We start from the raw sequence: 20311 nt of genomic DNA on the forward strand, positions 1-20311 counted from the left end.
ACCCCGGTTTTTTACATTGACTTTTCACTCCGGCGAAAAGTCAATGTAATTAAATACGGGGATATTTCAAATAGGCGAAAATGACGTCATCTGCAATAAATTATCGCCGATTCCGACATTTCGCCTCAAATTGAATACGGGCATAAATATGGATCCGGCTTTTCTGGGAGTGTAAAATCAGTGTGGATCCTAATTTTCTGGGAGTGTGTGAATTTAATGTGGACCCGGGTTTTCTGGGTGTGCGTGCATGCGAGTTTAGTGTGGATCTGGCTTGTTCAATAGACTTAATATGGATCCGGCTTTTCAATGCACTTAGTATGGAACAGATCCGGCTTTTATCCACACCCATGGCTTTGTGTGTGTATATATTCAGTTCTTTTTAAGATTCAGCTGTTGTACTTCAGATGTGATTTTGTTTCTGCAGTAGTTACAATGGACGCTAGAGATGAAAGCTCCATGTTCTCTGAAGACCTGAGCTCTGTACTGGATCCTACATCATGCAGTGTTGTAGGGGACATCCTGGTTGACTCCTCAGCATTGGTAAGTGTGTGTTACTGGGGAGCATGAAGCTGTAGCTGGGGTTGCTTTTAGGACAAAAAAATGGTTATGTTGAGGAGCTGCAAAACTGTGTTTACCTTGTTGTAACATATATATATATATATATATATATATATATATATATATATATATATATAAAATGTGTGTGTGTGTTTTTCTGGCTACAATACTTTATCCTGTGAACTACAGTTTAAAATTAGATACAGTGATGTGAGGAGCTAAGATACTTATCTATAGGGTAGGTAGATCATTTACCATTTTTTGATACTTGGGACTTGTTACATTCACATTTTAACAAGCAATTGAAGGTGTCTACCCCTGTACTAGACTGATAAAAGTGATGTACAGATAACCTTAAGTTTATTATTTCAAAAACCTATCTTTTTCTGGTCTGTATTTGATATTGCATGTGCGAATTCTTTTGACTTTGAGGGGTAATAAACTAGTTCCTAGCCATTATTATTTGAATAATTAACAATGCATTTCTATGCATTAACCTTAACTTGTTTACTTGAATCCCTTTTTAGGATTTGTAAATCCCACAGACCCCTGGGCTTCTAATTTATTCCATATTGTTTCCTATAGAATGATCAGGCAACACATCCATTGAAGGTGTTTTTGAGAGTCCGACCTTTTTCAAAGACTGAGCTAGCAAATAATGAGTCCCAGGTTAGTGTGTAAATGTATATTATTTTATTCCTCTCTCTAATTTTTCACTGCAAATAAATCACTATTTTGTTTTTAACGTTGACCTGTGCAGTGCTGTATTTTGAGGTGATCATGACACAAGTAAATAAAATGACATTAAAGTGAAGGTGAGGATAGCTCTGCCCAAATTACCTTCTAATCAAAGTGGTGTGAAGAACACATGTTGCAGAAAGCAGCCAATTAACACTTGTTGATCAGCAGCAGAATTATCAGACTCCTATAAAGCAGCCTAAAGCCGGGCATCCATTATACAATTTTCTGTCAGATATCTGGCTGGTTGGAATGAAAACCTGGTAATGTATGGGAGCAATGACAGTCATCCATTTGCTCACAAACACTGGGAAATAGTCAAAAATGGTTGTTCAGACAAATTTGGTTAAAACACACAAATTTAATCAATTTGATCAATTTTTAATTTTTTTTTTGTCCTTTTTTCAGTGTTTAAAACCATATGATCGACTGTCATTTGCTCCCATACATTACCAGGTTTTCATTCCAACCAGCCAGATTGGACAGATATCTGACAGAAAATTGTATAGTGGATGCCCGGCTATAGGTGACTGGCATTTATGTGCTACTGCTGGTGGTGAGCTATCTATAGGTGGGGAGGTATTCAGTTGCAGTCAGCTGCGTACATTTATGCTAGTCATGGGAATGCTGATTCGTTTCCTTGCACAGAAGGATGTGTGGAGAAATTTGTGAAGCAGGTGGACGCAATGTGCTGTTCCAAAATGGCACTTTGCATAGAGCCAAATTAATTTACCCCCCTATGCTGTAGGTCTTTGAATGACCAGCACTCATGTTTCAAGACCCCCTTCTGCATTCATCTAAGGACATCTATATAATAATCAAGAAAGCCTGTCTGTCAGTTTGTCCTTTATGCACGGTCAGAGTTTTGGCCCTAGCTCCACCAAATTTGGCATGGTGGTGTAGTTTGACCAGGATTAGGTTCTTGCCTAGCTTTGAACTTTTTCAGGACCACACACTGTCACATAATCCCTAAAAATGGGGACACTTACATTACACAGGTTCCATGGCTGGCTCCAGTGGAAATTGTCAGACTGCCAAAAACGTGTAAAAGCTACATAAGTATCCTTTTAACCTCACAGTCTGAGCAAACTTTAGCTCTTTAGCTGGGTACACACTAAGCGATTGTGTACCCAGCGATGTGACCCATTATCGATGGACCGACACATTGGGTGGTCTGTACACACTGGGAGATCTGGTGCCTGACCCCCTGATATGATTGCCAGCCCCCACCACGTAGTGCTGCTAGGGTTCGTCAGCCGCATCATCTCATATTCCTGCATGTACAAAAGATCAGGCGATGCGACTGACGACCCCATGGGAGCGCGCACTACACGATGTAGTGCATACACACTGCTCGATTTTGACTATTTGTTTCCGATGTGTCAGATCTGCCAATTCGTTAGCAATATCTTGTAGTGTGTAGGGGCCTTTAGACTTATGCAAGTTCATATTAAATCCAGAGTTGGTCCTTTTTAAGTGACCATATATATTAATCAGCCCGCTGTTTGCATGCAAGGGTGTAACTAGAACTTTGGGGCCACATAACAAGCTCTTAAAAGGGCCACCCCAGAGGTAAATAAAACCCAAACATACATTTGCCCTCACACAGAGCCCATTCATGTTATGCCAGGCAGTAGTTGTACCCCCTTATATATTATGCCTCACAGTAATGACTTTTACACTACATAGTAACGCCCCTTACACACATAAAGTTATGCCCTGCCAGGGCCGTAACTAGGGTAATGTGACCAGTGCCATGGCACAGGGCACTGCAGGGCAGGGGGCGCTGTTTGGACCTGTCTATTTTCCTGTTTATTATCATTCTTACTTGTAGCTTCCTCTTCTTTTATCTCCTGGCCTTCCCTATCTCTTCCATGAGGCCATGGCCCTTTTACAGGTGCACTATCTTATGTCCCTATTTAAAAAATGGGGGTGGGGGGGTGGGCGCCAATGCTCTCTGGAACAGGTCACCAAAAAGTCTAGTTACGGCTCTGCCCTTTACAGAATAGTGCCCCATATAACACATTTCACACAATAGCAGTGCCCCTTACACATTGTGCCTCCCCATGTCCCTCCAGCAGTCTCTCGCCTCCACCTGTGTGCCATCAGCAGCCAGCAGGTGTGGATTTGGTGCGGGGCCGCCAGCTAATTCCAGCTGGCGCATCGGTAGGCATGGACAGACAGTGCAATTTGAATCTGGCACAAGTTACGAGCCATTCAGAGCTTGTAGACTGGCAGCCAATTAGGAGCCGCCACTGCTGATTGGCTGCCGGTCTGCGAGTTCTGATTGCCTTGCGGTGCTGTCTCTCAATGTCTGCCTGCCGATGCGCCAGCACCAAATCAACACCGCTGACACCTGGGCCCTCCTCAGTGGCCCTGATTGGACTGGGTCACCTTGTCTGGCGGTCCACATAGGCAGCTTGGGCACCATAGCAGCCGTACCCTTTGCACCAACAGTAGTTACACCACTGTTTGCATGCATGTGTAACTTTTTTTTTTATTTTCCGAATTGTTTACACTTATCCATTAATGGTTGTGGTTATATATTTTTATTTTCTCCTAGGATTGTGTAACCATTGAAACCTCTGAGATGGTATCTCTGTGTGCTCCTAAAGACTCATCTACAATGAAAAACTGTGAAAGGGGAATTGGACAGTCTGTGCACAAGTTTACTTTCACCCGGGTAGTACAGCGTTATCACTGATGTTACTTCCTGTTTCTTTGTTGCTTTTTCTGTGTTGTGTTAATGTATATGTGGTCTTATTTTTGGCTGTGCAGATCTTTGGACATGAGACCATGCAGGCAGAATTTTTTGAAGGAACAATAAAGGATTTGGTGACTTCTTTTGCTAATGGACAAAATGGGCTTGTCTTTACATATGGTGTAACTAATGCTGGAAAAACTTTTACAATCCAAGGTATCTGGCTTAATAGTGTATTTAGAATGGACCTAGCAAGCCATATTTAATATCCTGCAAGTTGCAGGCATGGGTGCGATTCTGGCGAGTTAGCACGTATTTTTAAAGTGACAATAATTTAAAACTCAAAACCAATCTGGTTCTGCCGTTTAAATTATTGCCACTTTAAAAAAAAAAAAAAAGGGGGTTAACTTGTGGGAATTGTGCCTGCAACTTGCAGAATAATACATAAGGCCCATTATGTATTTTGATATGTATTCATTGGAATAACTAGTTTCTTAACCTTCATGCAGCGTGACTTTTATTGATCGGTCCGTTGGCCCCTCCCCCCACCCCATGGCGCTTTCCCTCATTAGAGGCACTTTATCCCAGGGTCACTCCTCTCCCCTCCTCAGACGCTGGGCAGCCATTTCTAGGTGCTTGCTGGTGCAGCTTGTCTGTGGAGAGTGCAGGCTCCTGTCTCCCTGTGTTCCTCGTTCTCAGCAATCAGGTTATACATTTAGCTCCACCCCCCCTTAAATATTGAATTTAACATTGCTGTTATTATTGCATTGCATGTGTCTGTCTGTTTGACTATTTAATGTACTTTGCTATAGTCTCAGTCTCTGCTTAGCCGCCCCACTTATAATTCTATTTGTGGTGCTTTTTTAAAGTTCCCAAGGAGATGGGTGCTTCGGTACTGGTTAATTGCAGGGCTTGTGCTGCTGTGTTCCCTTCACGGGTTCCCTACTACGATGGTCTTTGTACTCTGTTTTACAACCACACAGCAGACGGGTCCTTCAGCTTCAGTTAGCTAATATGCTTTCAGCCCTGGAATCGCTCCCTCGGCCTCTGTCCCTTCAATTGTGGCCCTCAATGTGCTGCCTTCTGCCGTAGAGCCTCCTTGGATATAGTCTTTTGCGCAGTCCAGGGTTTAGCGCAAGTGTCAGAATCTTTCAAACAGATGCTGAGCAGAGAGCATCCTTCTAAGCTTAGACCCTCTAAAAGGTACACCTGTCTGATATTAATTCAGACTGAAGATTCTTCAAATCATGGAGAACATGTATCTGCAGCTTCCGATGTGGAATCTTCCTCTATTCCGGAAGATTCCCAGCCTCAAGTAGACGTGCCTTCCTTTATTAAAGCCGTTAAGTCAGTTTTGCTTATCAAGGATGTGGATCCAGCCCCTATGTCCAATGCTCCATTGTTCAAACGTCAAAAGAAGGCATTTGCAGAATTTCCTTCTTCTGCACAGTTTGAGGACCTTTTGGCGGAGGCCTGGTCCCACCCTAATAGGCACTTCCTAGTTTCTAAGCGTATAACTTCCTTTGCCTGCTGCAGATCGGGCTAAATGGAGACCTCCTCCCCTGTTGATGCGCATGTTGCTCGTCTTGTTAAAAATGTCACTCTTCCTAACACTGCATCCCTTAAGGATCCGACGAATAGGAAGCTAGAGACTTTTCTTAAGTCTATTTATTCTAATGCAGGTGCGGTAGCTCGCCCGGGTTGATAAGGCCATAAGTCGCTGGGCAGACGCCCTGGAAGATGACCTTACTTCAGGTACCCACAGGAATGAGCTTTTGTCGCTGGTGGAGCATATTCGCGAGGGGGCTTCTTATTTTGGGGTAGCGGCTAGAGACACCGGAATTCTAATGTCAAAGGTTTTCGACTTCTTCAGTCTCGGCTAGAAGAGCCCTCTGGATTTGTTCCTGGTGGGTGGATTTCGACTCTAAGAAGGCCCTTGATGCTCTCCCCTTTTCATGGGATGTTCTCTTTGGACCGGAACTGGATAAAATAGTGGCTACTCTGGTGGCATCTAAGACTGTCTGTCATGGTCTTCTTATTTTCGTTCTTCTCATCCACAGGGTCAGGGCATGTCATTCTCAAGGTCCCAGGGTTTCTCTACTAGAGGGTCTAAGCCAGCAGGTAAGCAACCCTGGTCTACCAGATGCCCGACTGCTAAGCCAGCCGACAAGTCTACAGCATGACTGAGCAGGTCTCCACCTGGTGGTCACCAGTGTGGGAGACTGGCTTCTTTTTTTCAGAAATCTGGAAGGCAACCACGGTGGATACCTGGGTAAGAGGGGTGGTCTCCCAGTGGCATGCGTTGACCTTTCGGAAACATTTCTTTTTGTATTTTTTTTTCACAAGTCTTCTTTGGGTGGGGGGGGGGGGAGCAGGAGCTTTAAGAATCCATTCGCTCTCTTGTCGGCAAACCTTTTCAGGGACCGTGGTCGGCTCGGGAGACCAGATTGCCGATCAACATTTCTGGAACTCCAATCGGTTTACAGGGCCCTGTGTCAGACTTTACCTCTGCTTCGGGGTCGGCCTGTCCAGATACAGTCCGACAACGTGACAGCTGTCTCCTACATAAACCATCAGGGGGCTACTCATAGTTGTGCCGCCATAAAGGAAGTCAGCCGCATTCTTCTTTGGGCGTAGAGGCGTGGGCAGTGCGACGTGGTGCTTCTGCGGAGCAGTTGTGTAAAGCGGCCACGTGGTCCTCCGCCAATACGTTTCTAAAGTTTTATTCTTTTGACACCTTTTGCCTCCCCTGATGTGGCTTTTGGGTGAAGAGTTCCCAGCGCAGCCTAGGTGCATCCTCTCCCTTGGTGAATAGCTTTGGGACGGCCCAGCGTAAAGCCTGTGTCCCCTATGGAGGAAGAAGAAAAGGACATCTATGTGCTTACCTGTTAAATCCTTTTCTTCAATTCCATAGGGAACACAGGTTGCACACTCTGACGCACCTGACCTGCCGGGGCTTTGCTCTGCTTAAGGTTCTCCTGTTCACATTTCTAGTGTGTATGGACCTGAGTGTGTGTCGGTCTTTCTTCTCCTCCTTCTAACCCCTGGCTTTAGGCTTCTTAACTAAACTGTGGTCCTGTAGGAGAGGTATTAAGGGGAGGGGGAGTCTCGGCTGTGCTCAACAAGCTTAACCGTGCGGTGCCCGGACTCCAATCTACCAACCTATACCCAGCGTAAAGCCTGTGTCCACTGTGGAATCGCAAAAAAAAGATTTAACAAGTAAGCACATAAATCTCCTTTTTACCACTACAGGAAGTCCAAAAGATGGAGGTATACTTCCAAGAGCGCTAGATGTCATATTTGGTCATATTAGAGGTCGGCAATACCTGAAGATGAATCTTAAGCCCTATCTTGGCAACGACGTTATGAAGCTAGAACCTGCACAAGTAAAGCAGGAGGAAGCTATAAAAGCCTCATTCCTCTCCAGTATAAAGGAGGTCAGTATTTAGGAACAAAGTCTAATGAAATGCATTGAAATAATGGTCAATGATGATGAAGCACCAAACAGGCTTAATGTTTATTATGCATTACATTAGGTTCTTTTAGACACCATGTATTAATAGTGGCAGTGCCGCGATTATTAACAGTCCTAATTGCGACGCTTTCTTTTTTAACAAAAAGTACCCTTCAATATGCTAAACGTAACCTGTAGGGACAGTGATAGCAATAACCTTAATCCCTGCGAGTTACATCCCGGGCACATTGGAGGAGTCTCACATTTTTGACTGGCTCCTCAGGCGCATATTACACGGTGCATGTAAATGGTGGCAGTTTCCAGAGGCAGACAGAGGCTACAGAGGGATCTTGAGAATGTGAGAGTTTCTCTGTAGGCATAAAGTATTTTACACTATTGGAGTATTGTACACAAGGATCAGACTGCAGTCCCCATTGATATTATTAGGGACTGCAGTCTGCAGTTTTATGGAAAAAGCATGATAAACAGGCCACCTGATGCATATACTTAGGGCAGTCATTTTTTTTTTTTAATGATGGTAGTCCATATCTGCACTTTTCCTGGCAACCTGAAGTTCTCCTGACGTGATTGTTAATTTTAACACTCCTTCCAGATTAGACCATTCAAGCTACTTAATAGACCAGGGTGACCCTAACCTGGCCACAGGACCTTCAGAAGCCCCATCTTCTCATGTTCCTGCCAGATCTTGTGAGATGCCTGAACCCTCAGCCTCTTCTGGAAACCATTCAGTGATGTTATTGTGCATGCTTGCATTACCATACCTCCTCTACAATCCCCGTATTGGGGATGACTTTTGTCCTGTCAGGCCTCCCTTTTTGTCTCATTTAGCTGGTGTCGGGCGGCAGCAGTGAAAGGGCCTGCAGCTGGTGACGTTAGTAGTACTAATGAGTCTGGATGACTCACCATGATGCCGGTCGGCATACTATAACGCAGGACGGACCCCCCCTTCCCTCCTCTTATTCAGAGCCAACTTGTGGCTGTATGGCCGAGCAGTGTTTTTTTTTTTTTTTTCTTTTTTGGGGGGGGGGCAGTTAAGTTTTATTCATATATGTAGTTTGATGGGGGGGGGGGGGGAGGCACTCTGAAAATTCTTGCACATGGTGCTAGTATACCTGGGGCTAAATGCACAAAAGGTAGTCACATGATGATAAAATTCAATACAAAATGGACAGAGTGGAATTAAATAAACACGTAATGGATAGAAGGAGGATATCAGCTTATCTGAGTAAAAAGAGGTTAAAAATTCATGGGGTAAGAGACTGCTACACTCAACGTGTTTCGTCCAGGAACGACTTCAAGTCCCTGGATGAAAAGCGTTGGTGGTAGCAGTCTCTTACCCCATGAACTTTGAACTAATTTTTACTCAGATAAGCTGATTTGGCCACACCTAATGTTTTTGCTGTCTCTCTGATGGGTTTGTTTTGATTTTTCAGCCTAATGATGGCTTGCTTCACTGATAGTGACAGCTCTTTGGATCTCATATTGAGAGTCGACAGCAACTGATTCCAAATGCAAATGTCACACCTAGAATCAACTCCAGACCTTTTACCTTCTTAATTGATAATGAAATAACGAGGTAATAGCCCACACCTGTCCATGAAATAGCTTTTGAGTTGATAGTCCCATTACTTTTGGCTCCTTAATAAGTGGGAGGCACATATAGAAACCATTGTAATTCCTACACCGTTCACCTGATTTGGATGTAATTACCCTCAAATGAAATCTGAAAGTCTGCAGTTAAAGCACATCCTGTTTGTTTCATTTCAAAGCCATTGAGGTGGTGAATAGAGGCCAAAATATGAAAATTCTGCCCATGTCCCAATATTTATGCACCTGACATTATATATATATATATATTTTTTTTTTTAATTTATTTTTTTCAAATTGTACTTCTTATTTATTGTTTGAAGGCAGTCATATTTGAACTTATTTACTATGCCTAAGAATAAGGGTAAACTGGAAACTGAGGCCCCGGTGTTGGATTCATGTAAAAGCTGTTTGGCGGGCTTGCCCCCTCAGGACTTTATACAGGATGGTTTGTGTGCTGTTTGTTATTAAGAATTGCCTCACCAGTCCAATCTACCAGCCACTGTACAGGAGCCATCTTGGGTGTCCTCCTTGTTTTTAGGTTATGACACAACTGGTGGACCGTTTGGCTACTCCTACGCTGCCTCCCATAATTGGATACCCACAGCAGTTCTGACCTACTATATATATATTTTGTTTGTTCCCCCTATACATCCTTCCTGGATGGATACAGTGTACCCATTCCGTATATAGACTCTTTGGTCAATTATTTTGGCAATGGGACCTGGGGATTTTATGGCTTCCCTGGACATTCTGGATGCGTATCTGCATGTGCCTATTACACCATCCCACCAACAATTTCTCCGGTTTGCTGTCCTGCAACAACATTACCAATTTAAGGCACTGCCCCTTGGTCTATCAATGGCCCCTCGGGTCTTGACCAAAATAATGGCATTTGACTGCCTACCTCAGGCGTCAGGGAATCGGAATATGGCCATACCTGGACAACCTTCTGATATTTGCATAGTCTCCAACTAACCATTGCCTGCCTACAGACACATGGCTGGATCATCAATTGGAAGAAATCCTATTTCTCCAATACAGAGGATGATACATCTGGGGGCACTTCTGGATTCTCAGGCACAAAGGGTGTTTCTGCCAGAGGACAAGATTTTGGCCCTATTATTGTGAGTACGCAAATTGCTCTGCAAGCAAAGGGTATCCATTCTATCAGCAATGCGGATCCTGAGGTCAATGGTATCCACCTTCGACATGGTGGAATATGCTCAGTTACACTCCAGGCCTCTGCAACAATTGATTCTCTCCTGGTGGAATGGGCAGTATCCTCTAATATGGTCCCAGAGGATCCTTCACTCTCCGGAGATTCGTCTCTGTCTCATGGTGGCTACAAAAGGCTCATCTGGACAAGGGTCACTCATTCTGGATTCCAAATTGGCTGCTCCTCACCATGGATGACAGCCTTCGCGGATAGGGGGCTGTGACAGTTCATCGTACCTTTCATGGAAGATGGACAAATATGGAAAGTCACCTGCCCATAAACATCCTGGAGCTTCATGCAGTATACAAAGTGCTCATCCTGCCATAAGACCTACTCCAAGGCAGATCGGTCAAGATCCAGTCTGACAACGCGACCACAGTAGCCTATCTCAGTCATCAGGGAGGCACGCAGAGTCAGGCAGCCATGAGGAAAGTGACAAACATTCTGATCTGGGCAGAACGTCATCTTCCGGCTATCTCGCCAATATTCATCCCGGGAGTCCTCAACTGGGAAATGGTCTTCCTAAGTCGTCAGGCTATACACGTCGGAGAGTGGGCTCTCCACCCGGGGGTATTTCAAGTCCTGGTGAACAAATGGGGCTTACCAGACTTAGACCTCATAGCCTAATGTCTTGACCACAGGGTCCCCAGGTACGGGTCCAGGACCAGAGATCTCTCAGCCGCCTTCATGGACACGATGGCAGTGAGGTGGGACTTCAAGCTGGTGTATCTCTTGCCTCAGATGTCTCTCCTCCCAAGGGTCCACAGGAAATTCAAGCAGGAAGGTGGCACAGGAATACTAGTAGCTCCTGTTGGCCCAGGCGCCATTGGTTCATCGACATACAGAATCTATCCATAGACACTGTTTCCTCTTCCTCTATGGCCAGATCTGTTAGGACAGGGTCCCTGCCTGCAACCGGGCTTACCTCATCTGTCTTTGATGGCTTGGCTCTTGAGTCTTCCATCTTAAGAGCCAAAGGTTTTTCTAGCTCTGTGATTCAGATGATGCTTAGGGCACGAAAGCCTTCCTCTACCCACATGTATTAGAGTTTGGCATTCTTTTGGTCAATGGTGTTCCCACAAACTATGGGCCTGATTCAGACCCAAAGAAAGGTGAAAGCAGGTGCCTTTTACTCTACGTTTCGGGGTTCAGCGACCCCCCCCCCCCCTTCCTCAGGAGCACACATAATATCAAAATCCAAACAATGAGTGACTTTAAATACCTTACTTAGTTGTGCCCATCGTGGTGTCACCCCCTGCAGTCCAACGGCGCTCTGACTGCACACTTCCGGTCGCGGCGTCCGAGACCCGGAAGTGACGTCATCAACACTGTGATTAAGACGAGTGCATACATGTTAAAACCGTGCATAAGTACAGACGCTTGATGTCTGTGCATAACAAAAGCATACATATGAACAGAATGTGTTGTAAAAAGCAAAATATACAAAACTAACATTAATACTGGTGAATGTCGCCATTTTGTGGCTAAAAACAAGAATGTTTAGACCTAAATGAAATCTCAGGAACGTGACTTAATAAAAATAACACCATTGTGTGCGGTAAAACATTGTAATGTAATACACCAAGTGTAATTGTGCATGATTTGATATTGTGTGCTTCTGAGGAAGGGGTCGCTGAACCCTGAAACATAGAATAAAAGACACCTGCTTTCACCTTTCTTTGGAGACTCCGGAGTGCCGCTTATGTGCTGTTTTATACTGAGGGGAGTGATCTCCATCCTTTGAGGGCACCTGGAGCAAGGTATAGACCCTGTTGGGGTCTGCAGAGTGCTGGGCTTTCTGTAATATATATATATGCCCACCAGCCTGACTTAAGACGCCCACTTTCCCTTAGTGTTGCACGTCATCTCCAGGAAGTGTATGCAACAATCTGTAACATCTGACCCGTACGCAGCACTTGTGGCTGACCATACCCTGCCGCAAGCACTGCGAGTGCTTCAGTGTGTAATTCAGCCATGTGACGTGTATTATGATGCTGCGTCTTAATTATGCACGCCCCTGAAATGGCGTTGAGATGCTCAGACTCACCTGCGTTCGCACCACCACTACCCTATTTCCATCTACCAAACCAGATCACCACCCACAAACTGCTCGTCATGTCACTTAATCTAGCGAAGCATCTGTGTACAAAGGGCGATCGCATGGACTGGTTCGCGCACATGCATTGTCTTGTACGCATGCGCAGATTGCAAATATCGACAGGCTACGTGCGAACGAATCCTAGCGAACGGGTCTGAATCAGGCCCCATGACCCTAAGGTTTTTACAGTTTCCCGGGTCCTTGCTTTTCTCCAGGCTGGGTTAGACCTCTGACGCCACCTGGTCACTCTGACAGTACAGGTTTCTGTGCTGTCAGTTTGGTTCCAGTGAAGGATTGTTTCTCTGCCGGATGTCAGAATTTTTTTCAGGGTGTTCTCCAAGTTCAGCCACCCTTTGTGGCTCCGAGGGATTTGTCTTTGGTTCTCAAGGGGCTAAAGGCTCCCCCATTTGAACCTCTGGTCTCTGTAGATTTGAAGTGGTTAACAGCGAAGACCCTTTTTCTCCTCGCTATCTCTTCTGCACGCAGGCAGCGCTCTGTTGTCTCTACCACTTTTTGATTTTTCACCAGGATAGAGCTGTCCTCCGTACACTGGCGGGTTACCTTCCTAAGGTAGTGTCCCGTTTTTCATGTGAATGAAGAGATTGTGGTTCCAGCTTTCCAGTCTTCAGACCTTTTTGTAGGTGAAGCCTCCTTGGATGTGGTTCATGCTCTCCGTGTTTATGTGCATCGTACAAACTGTTTTAGAAAATCAGACGCTCTTTTTTGTTATATGGTTTTCACAAACTAGGTTGGCCAGCTAACTAACAAACTCTGGGTTGATAGTTGCGTATGACTATCTCTCAGGCTTACACGCAGGCTGATCTCCCTGTTCCAAACACAGCGACTCTGTCTGTGGGACCATCATGGGCGTTTCATCGTAGTAACTCTGCTGAACAATTGTGCAAGGCGGCCACGTGATCTTATGTCCACACCTTTCTTAGGTTCTACATCTTTGACACTTTTGCCTCTGAGTATGCATCCTTTGGGCGGCTGGTTCTCCTTTCTTCTCAGGAGCGTCCCCACCCTTAGGGGAACTGCTTTAGGACATCCCCATGATATCCCTATGAACCCTGAAGAAGTAAATAAGAGTGTTAACTACTATTTTTCTTCGGTCCATAGGGCACCCACCCTGACTCACCTGGCTGCATTGGGTAATTTTTCTTTCTTTAATGGGTTCCCTCATCTTGTGTGAGTTACTGGTGTACATTGTTCTCCCTCCTTCTCTTTCCATCTCCTGCCTTGGGCTTGTTTACAAAACTGCCTGTGGCCAGGGGCAGGGTATATGTGGAAGAGAACCTGAGACATCCTGGGAGCTGAAAGCTTAACTGTTTGGTGCCTGGATCACTCCAACCACATTATCCCCATGGGCCTCGAAGAAAGAGTTAAAAAAGGTAAGTCTACCTTAACTTCTTTTACTGCACCCGTAGGTCAAATTTTTATTTAGAAAAAATATTTAAGTAAATTGTACTTGCCTGCCATCATTAGGTTCAGTTATGTGTTGGTGAACACTTCTGTCTGTTCACATATTTTATGATTGGCAGCCACCAGCACTGGTTTTGCCTACTACATTTACCATAGATGATTTGATTCGGTCCTGGACCTCCAACCCATGGAACTCCTGCATGTGCTCTATTGCACCCCAAGGTGCCATGACACCCAGTTTGGGAACCGCTGCACTAGTGCATTAAACGCAAGTTAAACTTATTAATGTTATTAATTGTGATCTTTATAGTGTGGACAGGCACTCATTGCAAAAAGGTTGTAACTGACTATTTTTGCACCTGGGCTCACCACTTGCTAGTTCTGCCACTGCATAGTATTTGTCCAGTACAGCTAACAGACCAGCATTTTTTTCACTTACTGCATTGATTTTGCTCATAAGGAACAGTGTACACAGGCAGCCTATTCAGTGTGATCTAGACAATCACTGGAATCTTTAATTTGTCGTCTTCTCTCTTCTGCGTTTACAAGTACGCATTCTAGCTGTGTGCCGGTCACACCTGCAGGGAATACAGCATTTACTATGCAAACAAAAGAGAATTGTATTAAAGGATTATTTTCTTCTGTAAACGTTACAGGATGGTATGAAGACTGTTAAGAGCTCAGTCAATCTGCAGAATATATCTTGTGGTGATCTTTCGCCTGACTTTCAAGGTAAATCAGAACATTGCTGGTACTATTGTAAAGTGAATGAATCCTTTTATTGTAATGGAATAATAACTAGATCTTTTAAACTATGCAGCCTTTTGGTTTTTACTTATATATTTTTTTTTTATTTTAAAAGGGGATGACCCAAACATTTACCAGTTCTCTACTTGGGTATCTTTCTTTGAAATCTACAATGAGTATGTCTATGACCTACTGGATCAGTTCCCTTCATCAAAGAACCAAAAGAGACCAGCATTGAAGATCTGTGATGATCAGTCAGGCACTTCCTATGTGAAAGGTAGTCCTCTTAATGTGTTTATGGAGTTACCGAGGTACAATGTATTGAGTGCAGTTATTATACACAATGCAATAAACATGGCCTTTCAAAAGTCTTGAGTTTATCATTGGTTAGCGAGCTATAATCATGATGTCTACCTCTAAACTTTACCCTGCACAAATCAGTAGCTTAAGTTTCTAACCGTTAATATACATTACCCATTTTTAATAGCGGTGGATGCTATTTTGCGTCTGAGATGGCTCTGTAAATGGGCGTAGCTATAGTAGGTGCCCACCTTTTTGGGGGGCCCACCTCTGGGATCTGACTCAACTGCATCCAGGTCAGAAAGTTGTCTACCAGGTTCCCGGATTTACCCACTAAGCACTGCATGATGTGTACTGGTGGCAGTACAATGTGGCACACTAACTTGGGGCACTACAATGTGACCTAATAGGAACTGGGGACACTGCATGGGCAGAACTACCATAGGTGCAGCTGTTATGGGACCAATCTTCCTTGTCAAAGTTACATGTTTTGTATACAATTTTTTTTTTTCCACAGTGGGTGGTATTTAGGGGCCCTTACAAACTTTTGCTATGGGGTCTTCAAATTCCTAGTTACGCCCCTGGGGCACTGTGTGACGTATAATATGAACTATGGCACATAAAATGAACTGCTGTGGAGAGAGAGAGGTCTCTCTAGCAGGGGAAGGGACCCATTCAAAATGTTGCTAATGGGTCCACAAAGTTCTGGCTACATCCCTGGCTCTTAACATTTAGTAAGACTTGTATACAGAAATGCTTAAAACTTCAAGACTTACTAATATTTGTCAACTCTTAATTAGACTTTTTACAAACCATAGAAGTTAATACTAGTATCATAATATGGTTCAAATGTTATATATCTGAATAAGAGAAAGTATATTCAGGGTTTAATTGCCCTCTCTGGCACCCATGTTAAATGGTGTCTTGACCTCATTAATATGCAGTGGTGTCCTCCCATCCCACTTCTGCATACAATTTGCTCTAAAGCCTTTATTTGGAAGCCGCTGTTTGTAATGTAGATGAATCAACTGACTTAGGCCCTGATTCAGAGCCGTTCGCTATTTGCGGTCGTTCGTTCAAAAACAAGGGGTGGCTATTCAAATGATCCGTTCGCAAATTGCGGTCTGTTCACACCTCTAAGTCTGAACGAGCGAGCAAAACATACGCTCGTTTATTTGATAAAAACGCCCCCTGGCCGCACGCACCATACGTCATGTCCGCTATTTATTAGATTAATCGAGTACATCGTACAGCGTATGAACTGCTCGCTATTCTTGTGGTTGGTGTTTTCAACCGCTATTTTGCGAGCAGTTCTGAGTTAAAAAAAACCAAGTGACGTGGTCAATGACGCTGATGTATTAATTATGCACTCCCTTAAAACTCCCGTTTTGACCTTTAAGCACGCCTGCGTTCGAATTCCACTCCCCCGTTTTCAAGCACCTTCCCTTGTTACCACCCACATACGCCTCATTCTGTCACTCAAAAAAGCAGGCACTCGGTATATAGCGTACAAACGATTTTCGGCCGAACTGACTGGTTCGCGCATGCGTACTAAAAACCGTACGCATGCGCAGATGTGCGAACATCGCTCGGAACAAGCGTACTGCCGCTAGCGAGCGGCTCTGAATGAGGGCCTTAGTCTTTGATGCACTGAATGTTTTATCTGTTAAGTTAAAACTATCTTTTAATAGATCTAAAGTGGTTAAATATTACCAGCACTGAAGAAGCATGCAAGATATTACTAACTGGCAACAAAAATCGAAGTTTAGCATCAACTAGGATGAATCAGCAGTCCAGCCGAAGGTAAGCTGTAATAAAATGTTTTTTTTTTTTCTTGTTCTAGATTTAAAAAAGTGTGTATAATTATATAAAAATTAACGATTGTAGTAAATGTAGAGGTCCTCCCACCATAGTCACCAGTTTCGTAAATTTATGAAGTTCAAAATATTTTCTAATTTGTTGGGCAATGGTTATTCCGATTGATATGTCTGAGTGAGTACTGAGGGTTTGTAGACTTATTAATCATGTATTTCTGTGTCATCAAGGTTTCCTTTTTATCGTACATTTGTTCTCAATGGTTGCTACCTAGAACTCTGCTTAAGTGTCTGTGTTCCATGTAATCTCATCTCAAGTTCCTCTCCATAAGAGTTCCCTGAATTGGGCCTAGGCCCAGTATTGGTCTATAATGTCTCAGTAAACTGTCTTTCTACCTATATCAATATCTTTTGTATGTAGTTACATCCAGGGTCGGCCCTAGCCCAAATTTTTTGGTAAGACGGTATATTTTTTGGGGCCCCCCCTATGCAGTGCCCCTTTTACAGTGCCACCGGTAGTGGTCCCCCCTGTGCCCCCAGTAGTGGTACCCCCCCTATGCAGTGTCCCCAGTAATGGTACCCCCTATGCAGTGCCTCTTTTACAGTGCCCCCGGTAGTGGCTCCCCCTGTGCAGTGCCCCCAGTAGTAAGCCCCCTAATATAGTGCCCCAGTAGTGGTACCCCCTATGCAGTGATATATATATATATATATATATATATATATATATATAATTGAGCCCCTAGTAGTAGTAGTCTTTCCCCCCCCCCCCCAAGCCCCCCCTTGTGGTGCCCCCAGTAGTAATCCACCTCCCCCTGCCCGCAGTAGAGACGTAATACAAAAATGAAAACACTTACCTGAAACCCGCTCCTGCTCCTGGTCCTGCCGCCGATATCCGCTCCTCCGTCCACCGCTTTGCATCATGTGAGTGACGTCATGACGTCACTCCCATTACCCACTGCGGGAGCCGGAAGATGTCCGGCTCTGGCAGTGGGAGCAGCAGCCGATGAGTCTGTCTGACTCTCATCAGCTGCTAAAGCAAACACACAGCTGCCGGCGCTGGCGGCTGTGTGTTTGTGCTGTGTAGCGCTGACCGAACTCCGTCCGGTCAGCGCTACACACGTGGTGCAGCTGTGTCACAGACAGACTGCCCGCGGCCCGCATGGTATGCAGCTGAGGCACCCTCCACTATGTGGCACCTTACGCAGCTGCATAACTGGAGAACCGGCCCTGGTTACAGCCCAGATTCACTTCTCCATTCCTGTATTGGCTAACCTTGGCAGCTGTCTGTAAGCTACAGATATCCTTCCTTGTCTATCCTCCGTGCGTTATGAGTTGCGTTACACAGGGTGCATGAGAGCCACGGCTCCCGTGCAACTGTCTGCATCGGGCGTCTTTGTCGCCACAAATGCATCTTATGCACCATGTGATCAAGATGCACAAGCATACTACGCTGATTAATATATGTGCCGAGTCTGTAAAACCATCATGACCTGAACGTGGTGTGAAAGACAGCCGCTGACAGTGTAACATAGCATTTCATGTACAGACACATTTGCAGTAGCATACAGAACATGCACATGCCGCATATCCTATTAATCTGATGCGTCGTCTTTGCATCGCATTGCGAATAATTAACTAGCATGGCACTAAGCGCGACTAGAAGGGCTGTTTATTGTGACTGCAGCAACAACGATGGACATCCCAATTTTTTGCTGCCCACTTACCATGTTCATGGCCTTTGATGTCAATTCCTTTTATCCTTTCTGTCCTACATAATTAATCAAGACTAGAGCAACATTTCCAGAATATCTCCCTTCAACACACAAGGCGCCGCCAAGCTCTTTATAATCGCTCTCCTTGGTTATTGCAATAGGTTCAGCTTTGGCTTCTCATAACTTTAGTGCTGATGCTTATCTAGTAACCTAGCTATGGGGTGTCTCTCCTATATTTCTTAGAACAAATTGAAGCTTAAGCTTGTCCCCTGCTGTCCTCCAGAAACTTTTTTTTTTTTTCTTTTTTCTTTACCTGTTGTAACTTTGTAATTTCATCCTGTGGACAACTATACAGTACGACCGACTTCTCCTACAAAACTCACTATCTGTGTCATTTAAAATCCTTACACGATTCTGCAATGGACACCTTCAACGAAGCCCATCATCAATTTCCTCTTCTTAATTTAAACCCTACCACCTTAGAGCCAATATAATTAGTGTTTCCCATACCTCAGTTGAAGGAGAACTACACCAAAAACTGAAGTTTTTTGCTTAATGGAATAAACTGTTCTTTAAGTATCTCATTTCTTTGTCCACCGCATCATCCAAGGCTTCCGATGTATCTCTCTGTCCCACACTACAATACTATTGTCTTTCTGGCTGTCCTGACTCTAAGCCAAGCAGCGTGGGGACCAATTACTGCTTGACTTATTTAAAATGGCCCAAGTGGGATCTGGAGAGTAGAGTAAGAGTGGACCGTTGAGGTTGTTATTCTTGTGTAATGGCTGGATGTAGCTATCTATTTACAATCTTCAGCTATTGGTAACTCCCATTGAAGTCCCCTTGTGCAACTAATTATTATAAGCATTTGGGTTTGTATTGTAATAAAGGGAATCACCTATAGTAAATAAGGGAGGGCAATAAAGTAAAGACTTAAATTGCTTACTTCTTCTTTTTACATTTTTTTTTTATTTTTTTTTATTATTTCCCAGTCATAGTATATTTACAATCCGACTTATTAAATTAAGTCCAGGTGATGACCCCAGCGTCCTAGGAGTGTCAGAGTGAGTACAAATACTGCACGTCTTCTAGGTGAATTGCACTTTGGCTCTTTAGTCAGTCACTTAAAATGTTAAGAACTTTGGTTAATACTGAAGTTACAACAACCAATTAGAATTTGCATCATGCAGTGTACTGTAGCCTGACTTTCTGGCAGGTACATTATGCATCTTAACTCCCATATCCTTTTGCTATTGCACAGGATGTCGCTGTGTGATTTGGCTGGGTCTGAACGTTGTAACAAAACACAAACTGTTGGTGACAGATTGAAAGAGGCTGGAAATATAAATAATTCACTGCTCATCCTTGGCAAATGTATTGCAGCCCTGAAGCAGAGTCACATCCCAAAGTAAGTTTATCTTTTGAAGACACCAGGCTGTAGTGTGCTACAAAGTCCATCATTGCAAAAGAAACTGAATAGTGATAAGACATAAAAAACTATACATACGAGTACAATCCTATAAAATGACCTGCGGATCTGTGTCCTATAAAATGACCTGCGGATCTGTGTTAATCAGGATTTAACATATGGTCTAATAAAATATAAATTGTAATTAGAATCAAAAACAAATAATGCACCACACACCGATAAAGGGCCAATAAAAGCACAATTAGTCATAAATGCAATTTGGCATAGGAGATCTAGGAATAGGGACATTGGGATATTTAACTAGTTTGTTGAAAAATCCACCTGGATGATAACATTTTTAACTAAGTAGATAAAGGTGGAGTATACCAATAAGCAATGTCATGGAGTGTGACCCCCCCTACACATTCACTCACTAACATGTTTCTATCAATCAGTTGTGTGTACACACAAGTAGATGTGAAAATGATAAATCTCATCTGCTGTGCAGCACGGCCGATGTGAAAGACATCCT

General features: G+C 44.0%; 1 protein-coding gene across 2 annotated transcripts in view; it reads left to right on the forward strand.

Moving 5' to 3' along the window:
• Positions 1-311: 311 nt before the first annotated feature.
• The window catches only part of LOC148526787 (kinesin-like protein KIF20A), a 45192-nt gene continuing 25192 nt past the window's right edge, over positions 312-20311 (forward strand). Inside the window, exons 1-10 of one of the 2 annotated variants that reach the window (XM_088469742.1) lie at positions 313-540; positions 1144-1227; positions 3860-3979; positions 4075-4213; positions 7250-7434; positions 14455-14530; positions 14661-14822; positions 16537-16648; positions 19364-19435; positions 19633-19779. In XM_088469742.1, coding sequence (XP_088325868.1) covers positions 433-540; positions 1144-1227; positions 3860-3979; positions 4075-4213; positions 7250-7434; positions 14455-14530; positions 14661-14822; positions 16537-16648; positions 19364-19435; positions 19633-19779 — 1205 coding nt within the window. In that variant the 5' untranslated portion in view covers positions 313-432. Of the gene's footprint in view, positions 541-1143; positions 1228-3859; positions 3980-4074; positions 4214-7249; positions 7435-14454; positions 14531-14660; positions 14823-16536; positions 16649-19363; positions 19436-19632; positions 19780-20311 lie in introns of both variants that reach the window. The other variant, XM_088469743.1, reaches the window with a different exon arrangement.

This window comes from Taudactylus pleione, unplaced genomic scaffold, assembly GCF_031769625.1.
Source record: "Taudactylus pleione unplaced genomic scaffold, aTauple2 ptg000093l, whole genome shotgun sequence".
In the NCBI taxonomy this organism is placed as follows: Eukaryota; Metazoa; Chordata; class Amphibia; order Anura; family Myobatrachidae; genus Taudactylus; species Taudactylus pleione.